Here is a 10,716-nt window from a genome sequence, read left to right as displayed (position 1 = left end):
AGCCGCCCCGCCGCCCTGCCGTCGTTGGTGCCACCTGCGCCGCCTCGTCGCCTCGCCTCATCCCCGCCAGCCTCCCCAGGCCTCGTCGATGCTCGTCGTCCCCGCCGGCAACCTCCCTCGACGCCGCCCGGATCAATCTTCGCCGCCGAACAGGACTACCTCGTCGGACTGCCTCCCCGACGCCGTCGTCTCCGTCCTCCGCCCCAAGCCCCGCTGCCCCAGACCCTACTCCCCCTGTGAGGCCCTCTCCTCCTCTCTCCCTCGCGTGCACGCGCTCACGCACCGGCGCCCCGCGCGCGCCCACTAGGGTCGTGCCCCGCACGCGCCCATCCCGCATCGGCGCCCCTGGCGCCCGCACAGCTCCGTCCCTGCTCCCTCGCCTCCGTCGCCCCCTGTTCCCCCGCAAGTGCGCCTCCCGTCCTCTGGACTTGGCCGCGGCCCCCCTCCCGCGGCTCCCTCCGCCGCGCCGGAGCCCCAGCGGTGGCCGCTGGTTGATCCCGTGCCTACTCCCGTTGTCCACGGGCGAGGCCACCAGAAGGGCGCCCGCCCGCACCCGCTCGGGCAGTGCCCGCCGCCCGCACCCGCTAAGGCCCCTGGGGCCTATGACAGATGGGCCCCATGCCCATAACGTTTTATAAAAAAAAGGAATTAAAAATAATAAATAAAAAATAAAAAAATGATTTAATAAAATTAATTATTAATTAATTAATTGTCTAATGAATTAATTAAGTTAATTAATCCGGTTTAATTAATTTAATTAACTAGTTAGGTTAATTAAATAGTAATTAAATTAACTAAGCTGTAATTAACCTAAACAGAGAATGACAGGTGGGTCCCACTGGACCCACATGTCAGGTTGACCAAGTCAACTCTGTTGACTGCTGACGTCGGCATGACATCATGCTGACGTCATAAATCCATTTTTCGAATTAATTAAATAATTAATTAAATTCCAGAAATTAATAAAATCTTTAGAAAATCATATCTTTTAATCCGTAACTCGGATTAAAATATTTTCAACATGAAAGTTGCTCAGAACGACGAGACGAATCCGGATGCGTAGTCCGTTCGTCTGCCACACACCCCTAACCTATCGAACTCGCAACTTTCCCCCTCTGGCTCCTCTGCCCGAAAACGCGAAACACCGGGAATACTTTCCCGGATGTTTCCCCCCTTAACCAGTACCACCTCATACCACGTTAGGGCACACCTAGCACCGCTCATTGTCACATCATGCATCGTTGTGTTTATGTTTGCATTATATTCATTGTTTCTTCCCCCTCTTATCTCCGGTAGACTACGAGACCGACGCTGATGCCACCGAGTACGACTACGTCACCGACGCCCCCCTCCTTGTCTGAGCAACCAGGCAAGCCCCCCTCCCCTTGATCATCAGATATCGCCTATTCTCCTCTATACTGCTTGCATTAGAGTAGTGTAGCATGTTACTGCTTTCAGTTAATCCTATACTGCTGCATAGCCTGTCCTTGCTACTATTGTTGTTACCTTTACCTGCTATCCTACTGCTTAGTATAGGATGCTAGAGTTCCATCAGTGGCCCTACACTCTTGTCCGTCTGCCATGCTATACTACTGGGTTGTGATCACTTCGGGAGGTGATCACGGGCATATACTATATACTTTACACTGTTACATTATCTGTGATACTGTTCGGAGATGGGGGCTGAAAGGACAGGTGGCTCCATCCCGGTAGAGGTGGGCCTGGGTTCCCGACGGCCCCCGACTGTTACTTTGTGGCGGAGCGACAGGGCAGGTTGAGACCACCTAGGAGAGAGGTGGGCCTGGCCCTGCTCGGCGTTCGCGGATATTTAACACGCTTAACGAGATCTTGGTATTTGATCTGAGTTGGCTACGAGCCTATACGCACTAACCATCTACGTGGGAGTGGTTATGGGTATCTCGGCGTCGTGGTATCAGCCGAAGCACTTCAGACGTCAGCGACGGAGCGGCGCGCGCCGGATTGGAACGTAAGCCTGCTCTTGTATTAAGGGGGCTAGTTCTGCTTCCGGCCGCCCTCGCAACGTGCAGGTGTGCTATGGGCGATGGGCCCAGACCCCTGTGCGCTTAGGTTTAGACCGGCGTGCTGGCCTCTCTGTTGTGCCTAGGTGGGGCTGCGATGTGTTGATCTTCCGCGGCCGGGCATGACCCAAGAAAGTGTGTCCGGCCAAATGGGATCAAACGTGTTGGGTAAGTTGGTGCACCCCTGCAGGGAAGTTAATCTATTCGAAAAGCCGTGATCTTCGGTAACAGGACGACTTGGAGTTGTACCTTGACCTTATGACAACTAGAACCGGATACTTAATAAAACACACCCTTCCAAGTTCCACAGACAACCCGGTGATCGCTTTTCCACAGGGCGACGAGGGGAGGATCGCCGGGTAGGATTATGCTATGCGATGCTACTGGAGATGCTACTTGGAGGTGCTACTTGGAGATGCTACTTGGAGGACTTCAATCTACTCTCTTCTACATGCTGCAAGACGGAGGCTGCCAGAAGCGTAGTCTTCGACAGGATTAGTTATCCCCCTCTTATTCTGGCATTCTGCAGTTCAGTCCACTGATATGGCCCTTTACACATATACCCATGCATATGTAGTGTAGCTCCTTGCTTGCGAGTACTTTGGATGAGTACTCACGGTTGCTTTTCTCCCTCTTTCCCCCCTTTCCCTTCTACCTGGTTGTCGCAACCAGATGCTGGAGCCCTGGAGCCAGACGCCACCGTCGACGACGACTACTACACTGGAGGTGCCTACTACTACGTGCAGGCCGCTGACGACGACCATGAGTAGTTTAGGAGGATCCCAGGCAGGAGGCCTGCGCCTCTTTCGATCTGTATCCCAGTTTGTGCTAGCCTTCTTAAGGCAAATTTGTTTAACTTATGTCTGTACTCAGATATTGTTGCTTCCGCTGACTCGTCTATGATCGAGCACTTGTATTCGAGCCCTCGAGGCCCCTGGCTTGTATTATGATGCTTGTATGACTTATTTATGTTTTAGAGTTGTGTTGTGATATCTTCCCATGAGTCCCTGATCTTGATCGTACGCATTTGCGTGCATGATTAGTGTACGATTGAATCGGGGGCGTCACAGTGATTAAGGGGTTTAGAAGCATATCCCCTTTTGTGTTGATTCATTCAGATGTATAGACTTGCCCAGTTGTGTCAAAAAATGGAATGAAGTACTTTGTTACCTTTATCGATTACTATTCTCGTATGACTTCGATTTATTTGATGCATCACAAGGATGAGGTGTTTAGCTGTTTTCAGAATTTCCATGCCTTGGTGAAGAATCAGTTTCAGGAGCAGGTGCAGGTGATCAGGACCGACAATGGCACAGAGTATGTGAACAACACCTTTGGGGCCTTCTTGTCTGATCATGATATTCTTCATCAAACTTCATCCCCAAACACCCCCTCAAAATGGAGTGGCAGAAAGGAAGAATCGTCATATTCTTGAGGTTGCTCGGTCGTTGATGTATATGATGAATGTGCCCAAGTTCTTGTGCAGTGAAGCAGTTATGCCAGCCACGTATCTGATCAAACGGACACCATCAAGAATACTAGGAATGAAATCTCCGTGTGGGCTGGTATATGGAGGAACTAAACTTTTTGTTCCCCCAAAGTTGTTTGGCTGTACTTGTTTTGTTCGAGATCACCGGGTTTCTGTTGGGAAACTTGATCCACGGGCAGTGAAGTATATTTTTCTGGGCCATTCTTCCAGTCAGTAGGGGTATAAATGTTGGTGTCCCTCTGAGAAACACAGGTTTGTCGGTATGGATGTAACCTTCAGGGAATCGAGCCATTCTATGGTGAGCCAACAGATCTAAGTGTGTTGTTTCAAGAGCTTGACCACTTACACTCTATGCAGGATGGTCAAGAGGGGGAGAAGATTGTATCTCATACTCAGGATGATTCTGTGGGCACTAACACTGATGGTGATGTGGAGGTTCAACTCCAGCCAATTGTGGGTACACTTCTGGTTGGTACTCTCACTGATGGTGATGTGGCAACGGTGAATTCCATTCAGATTGGTAATGTCCAGCTCCCTATTCGAGATCGGTGGCAGAAGATCCCCCTATTGTACTCTCGTCGGCAGCCACAAGTGCATAGCTCATCTGACACGTCTGGTATATTCACGGGGGCAGCCACAAGTGCAGGGGGAGCAGCCAGTGTAGGGGGACAGCAAGGCAATGATGCAAGCTCATCTGACACAGTGCAACTGCCTATTGCATTGCGAAAGGGGACAGGTGGAGCTGCACAAAAGGCCTTACCTCCGGATATTTTTGATGATCATGACATTAGAAATTGTGTGTCTTATGAGGCTTTGTCTCCTAAGACATCCGGAGGGCATGGTTTGAAGCAATCGCCAAGGGCATGGTTTGATAGGTTCAGATGAGTTGTCTGTGGTATGGGGTATCGTCACTGTAACGGTGATTACACGATGTTCGACAAACACTCTGATCGGAAGATCACCATTCTTGCTGTCTATGTGGATGACATTATCATCACGGGAGATGATAAGGAGGAAATAGAGAGATTGAAGGGGTGTCTGAGCAAGGAATTTGAGGTAAAATACTTCCTTGGCATTGAAGTGGCTCGGATAGAGAAGGGAATATCTTTGTGTCAACGGAAACACCTTGGATCTCTTGAATGACATGAGCATGATGGGATGTCGTGCTGCCCCAACTCCGATTGAACAAAACCATCAAGTAACAACAGAACCAGGAGAGCTTGTGAATAAGGAAGATTATCATAAACTGGCAGGAAGGTTATTGTACTTGTGTCATACCAGGCATGACATTACGTATGCCGTGGGTGTGGTGAGAGCAGATACATGCATGAACCAAGGAGTGGGCATCTTGATATTGTGCACAGAATCCTGACATACTTGAAGGGCACTCCAGGTAAAGGGTTGTGGTTTGCAAAGAGTGGACATCTTGAGGTGGATGGCTACAGTGACTCTGATCGGGCCAGTTGTCAAGACGATAGAAAATCAACTTTTGGCTATTGTATGTTTGTGGGAGGAAATTTGGTGTCATGAAGAAGCAAGAAACAAACAGTTGTGCCTAGATCAACAGCAGAAGCTGAGTATAGAGCCTTATCTCAAGGGTTGTCTGAGATGCTCTGGGTGAAGCACCTTCTGGGCGAGTTGAAACTGCTGAGAAACGGACCCTTGAGGGTGTGGTGTGACAATCAGTTGGCTATAAGCATTCCTAATAATCAAGTTCAACATGATAGGACTAAACATGTGGAAATTGATCGCTTCTTCTTTAAGGAGAAACTTGGTGCTGGGATTATTAGCCTCACTCATGTCAGCTCTAGGCAGCAGTCTACAGATTGCTTGACAAAGGGACTGGGAACAAAGGACTGTAACTTGGCATGTGACAAGATGGGAATGATAGATATCGACCACCTATCTTGAGGGGGAGTGTTGTACCGGTATGAGCCCAAGCCCATCAAGATATGTCACTTAGGGCCCAAGCCCATGTGCTGACCTAGAAGGGGGGCATCCAGTCCTCCCGTTCTCCTGAGTACACACTATTCTCGTTCAACACGTAACATCTGAAAAAATGCAACATGTTGTCAAATCCTAATACAACATAATATTTGGTCAATTTCGAGTAGAAAGACAACATTTAATCCCTTAGTGGTAAACGATAAGATAAAGAGTTGTCGTGCGCCCGAACAGTATATTTGGAGGCACCCAGGGTTGGTACTAGTCCATCCTGAGGATGCCCTATCGAGATTCAAGACGCTCCTTCATGTCCTTGCCCGCCTGATAGTTCTGAAGTTAGGGAAGATGGTTGTCTCCGGGCTTCCAAGCTCTCAACCAATCAAGTGTTTCCAAGGGACGATAGTAGCGAAGCAACACTAGAGAACGACGCTTCTAAGGAGCAATACTAGCAGGAAGCTAGGTTCCAAACTCTAGTGGGAAGCTAGTTATCGAGGGGCAACTCTAACAGGTAGCTAGTTTCCAAGTGCAAGGGTCCGGGCTTTCGAGGGGGTGTTGCGCCTTTTGAAGCACCCTTGCTCCAACTTGTGGGAGAACGCCTTGATCTGCGAGGCAATCCACACCGCGCCTGGTCATGTCAGGTCGTCAGTTCACGCTTAGGGAGGCCGCACGCCACTCGTTCCTCTGGCCCAACCTCTCCTCCTCACCTTCACTCTTCACAAGTGAGCAGATGAGAGTGAGAGCCTTAAGCCTTTGCCCCCCCCACCCTCCTCTCAAGTAAGAGGCCCTCTATTTATACATGAAAAGTTGCGGAAATTACATGGTATGCCATTGGTATTTTATTACAAGTGTGCCCTTGCTTTTTGTCTAACCCTAAGGGCTTGATGGCAATCCTACGAAGGAATATTCCTGTGGCATCTATCATAGTCCTTTAGGGTTTTAGTGACCCTTGTGTCTATTCACCATATCACCCTTCGACTACTCATGGAGAGATATAGGGAGCCATTTTCTTGGTACGACAACTTATGTAGAGATACCGGGAGCAAAAGAAGGACCTGCATATGGTGTTCATTGGCCTACGATAAGATACCGCGAAATGACATGTGGCAAGCCTTGGAGAAACACAAAGTCCCAACAAAGTACATTACTCTCATCAAGGACATGTACGATAATGTTGTGACAAGTGTTCGAACAAGTTATGGCGACACTAACGACTTTGTGATTAAAATAGGACTGCACCAGGGGTCAGCTTTGAGCCCTTATCTTTTTGCTTTGATGATGGATAAGGTCATAAGGGATATACAAGGAGATATCCCATGGTGTATGCTCTTTGCGGATGATATGGTGCTAGTCGATGATAGTCGCGGGGGTCAATAGGAAGTCAGAGCTATGGAGACAAACCTTGGAATCGAAAGGTTTTAGACTTAGTAGAACTAAAACCGAGTACATGAGGTGCGGTTTCAATACTACTAGGCATGAGGAGGAAGTTAGCCTTGATGGGCAGGTGGTGCCTCAGAAGGACACCTTTTGATATTTGGGGTCAATGCTGCAGAAGGATGGGGATATCGATGAAGATGTGAACCATCGAATCAAAGCTGGATGGATGAAGCGGCGCCAAGCTTCTGGCGTTCTCCGTGACGAGAGGGCCACAAAAGCTAAAAGGCGGGTTCTATAGGACAGCGATTCGACCCGCTGAGTGTTGGCCGACTAAAAGGCGACATGTTCAACAGTTAGGTGCAACAGAGATGCGCATGTTGAGATGGATGTGTGTCCACACAAGGAAGGACCGGGTCCGGAATGATGATATACGAGATAGAGTTGGGGTAGCATCGATTGAGGAGAAGCTTGTCCAACATCGTCTGAGATGGTTTGGGCATACTCAGCGATGACCTCCAGAAGCTCCAATGCATAGCAGACGGCTAAAGCGTGCAGATAATGTCAAGAAAGGTCGAGGTAGACTGAACTTGACATAGGAGGAGTCCGTAAAGAGAGATCTGAAGGATTGGAGTATCACCAAAGAACTAGCCATGGACAAGGGTGCCTGGAAGCTTGCTATCCATGTGCCAGAACCATGAGTTAATTGCGAGATCTTATGGGTTTCACCTTAGCCTACCCCAACTTGTTTGGGACTAAAGGCTTCGTTGTTGTTGTTGTACCCTTTGCCTACTCATGCACGAGAGAGAGAGAGTGTGTGTGGGTGTATGTGTGTGTGTTTGATATTGCAAAAATGCCCTTTTGAGATTTCTCTCTTCCTCTCCTTTGTTGGAGTATTCTGGGGATTTGAGGGCCTTCTACTATTCATCTGCGAACCACTGTACTGGGCATAGAAGGGCTCCGCGTCCATATGGTCGGGTCTGACTTCATATTTCTAAGCCCACTGGCTTGGTCCCTTGACTTTGAGTTGACTTTTGGAGATCTTCTAGTCCTCCTCGGGATCAATTTCCGTCAACTCCTGATGCTTCTTGTGCCTCCTGGCTTTGTCGCCGGGAGGGGGGTAGCGCCTGGTCCTACCTTTTTGGGTTGCAGTTGACTTAAGCAGGTGAAACTATGTGTAAAGACTTTACTAAATCTAGATCATCGGGTATGCAATGGTTGCATCGCTTGGAGGCAGAGTGTGGACTCCTTATACCACATAACGAATACTTCACTTGCTATTTAACTTTTTCATAGAACGTAAGTCGGTAATTAAAAACAGGCATGTCAGCCTGATATGATCCTCAAGACAGACATAGGCAGATCATGTGACTCAAGTTTGTTTGGCTGCAAGAACTGTGTACAATTTCATATCCATAATAGTTGGACAGATAAAAGAAGGTTCCATTTCCCGTTACTGAGGCATTGAAACAGGCTATTTGGATGTGAGACAATTACTAGGTTGACTAGAAAGTAAAACCAAAAGGCAATGCACCTTTGACAAGAAGTGCTCGAGAGAGGTAACAACAGTAACCAGACATGGATCCATCCCAATCTCCTCCTTTGCTTCCCGCAATGCTGTAGCTGCATCATCAGCATCGCCTTCGTCAACTTTTCCGCCTGGCAATGCAACCTCCCCTGTATCAAGGCAACAAAATCACTGATAAATGCAGCAAAACATACATCTATGATGATGAGTAAGTTACTTTTCATTTGCACTTTCCAGTATGGGAGATACGGACTAAGCTCAAATGAGCTGGGTTAGACTACATCGTCAGCTCACCTGCAAAGCTTATTCCGAGACAAGTCAGCTCTCTAGGTCGGCAAGAAATGTATGCTCAGCCGGGAATATATCTGAGTCAAAGCTATATAGCTGGCGACCCATTTATGACCTTGACTCCTAAAATTCGAAAGCTATGGCAAGCCAACTGCAAGCAGGCTAGATAGAAAACTGAGAATCAAGGCGCAAATTCAGCTTAATTCATTTCAGGACCAAACCCCAGTGGTTAGCCATCCGTGAGATGAGCCCAAATTGCTTGTAACTTTACAAGTTGTAAGCCTCTATTGCACCTCGCACGTCTGTTCCAATTAGTGACCAAAGTAGGTTCTTCCTAGCGACCAATCGAACATCACGATAATACATTCCCTATTCTATTCTATTATATTACTAAAAGCAAAAATATGGCTGAAAATAGGAGATGACCTACAAAATCCAAGAGAAAAGCAAGACATCTGGCCATTGATTACGTTGACCCACATGCTCAAAGCAGTTAAGGCCCAACCTGGTCCACCTTGAAATCCATAACGAATCATGGTAGAATTGATGGGGTGTTTTTCTTAATTTTTCAATAAATATTTAACTTGTGTCACATCTCCTTTTCACCTTTTTTTTGTCAAGAAAAAAAGCTTAGAACAAAGATTAATAAGCCTTAAGTGGTTCGATAAAGTTTTACAATCTAAATCTTTAGAACGCTAAGTTAACTAGCGGATATTTTAAATCAGTCATGAATAATTAAAATAGCGTCAAAAGGTATATTGTTTTATGGTTGTCTGACGTATCTGAACATAAATAAAACAAAGTGAATGCATGGCCATTTCGAAACTATCATCATGATTTATGAAACCATGTCATATTTTTGTCTTCGTAATGCAATGATATGCAGACATATTTTTTGTGAAACCCAACGCTATTGTGCAGTCTGTGAATCAAAAACCAACCACCAACACTCTGCAAATCATACTGGTCTAAATTAAATAGCATTGAAGAGACTTGAATCAATAGTCAATACGAAAGAACACTAGAACACTGGAACTACACGGGAGCATCCATCAAACCATTCTAGCGCCCTCGCACTAACTGAACAGGCCCTAATGATTAAAAAAACAGCAAGTAATCCTCTGAAACATTTCTGCTCCACTGAACTCCCAGAAATCCAATCGTTTGCTTAATTCCCCATATCCAAAACAAAGAGTCGAAACGCCGGGCTTTATTGTGAGAAAACGATTCCCTCTTATTCGGATTGATCGCACCCATGAGAATCTGCATAAAAATCACCAAAAACAAGCTAGCTGCTCACCGGAGTGAGTGGTGAGGGAAGAGGAGCGCTTGGTGAGGATGACGCGGAGCTCCCCGGCGGAGCCCCGGAAGAGGCAGATCAGCACGGCGGCCCTCCGCGGCTTAAGTAGCTCGCCGGCGTTGGGGGTCGCCGCCGTGGATGGATCACCGGCATGCGGGGAGGGGGGCGGCTGGTGGAGCCTCAGCCGCTGGATGAGCGCCTCGATTTCCGTGGCAGGCTCCTCCCCGTCCATGCGAAGGAAACTCTAGGAGAGAGCGGAGGAGTTCAGAGTGGTTGAGGCCTTCCACCTCTGAGGAGGGCGATGAAGAAGACATTGCGACGGACGGATCGAACTGCCGTGGATGGAGATGGTAGTTTTTTTTTCTAGGGAGCTGGAGATAGGGAAGCTCGAGGCTGTGAGCTGCTCGAGATCGACTTACTCGATTTGAAAAGAAACGAGCTGAGTTTGAACACTTTATATAGATCGACCGAGAAACGAGCTGATTTTGAGCCAATGCTCGCTTGTTCAATTTTAGCTTGATAGCTCGACAGAATATCATTATGTTAAATGATCATGCCATATATTAAATGAAAATAAGATAATTTATTAACATATATGATGTCTATATTTTCTCCATTTTATTTACCAACGAAGATAAAAACTTAATTAAATGCAAAGAAGATTTAGGCCTAATTATGACACGTGGTCGACTATGTGTTAAATATCTTATATTTTTGGCAAAGGTTCCCAGCATATTCATCTTAATTTTTTTGTTTT

At 47.3% G+C, this 10,716-nt stretch overlaps 1 protein-coding gene across 1 annotated transcript in view; it reads right to left on the bottom strand.

Moving 5' to 3' along the window:
* LOC123151648 (nudix hydrolase 15, mitochondrial) overlaps positions 1–10,309 on the bottom strand; it is a 44,062-nt gene extending 33,753 nt beyond the window's left edge. The window contains exons 1-2 of the mRNA XM_044571327.1: positions 9,960–10,309; positions 8,378–8,520 (exon numbers count right to left, since the gene is read on the bottom strand). Coding sequence (XP_044427262.1) covers positions 8,378–8,520; positions 9,960–10,191 — 375 coding nt within the window. The 5' untranslated portion in view covers positions 10,192–10,309. The remainder of the gene's footprint in view (positions 1–8,377; positions 8,521–9,959) is intronic.
* Between the last annotated feature and the right edge of the window lie 407 nt (positions 10,310–10,716).

The sequence above is a fragment of the Triticum aestivum genome, chromosome 7A, assembly GCF_018294505.1.
Source record: "Triticum aestivum cultivar Chinese Spring chromosome 7A, IWGSC CS RefSeq v2.1, whole genome shotgun sequence".
Classification (NCBI taxonomy): Eukaryota; Viridiplantae; Streptophyta; class Magnoliopsida; order Poales; family Poaceae; genus Triticum; species Triticum aestivum.
Note: the sequence above shows the minus strand (reverse complement) of the source record. Positions and strands in the feature narration are given on the sequence as shown.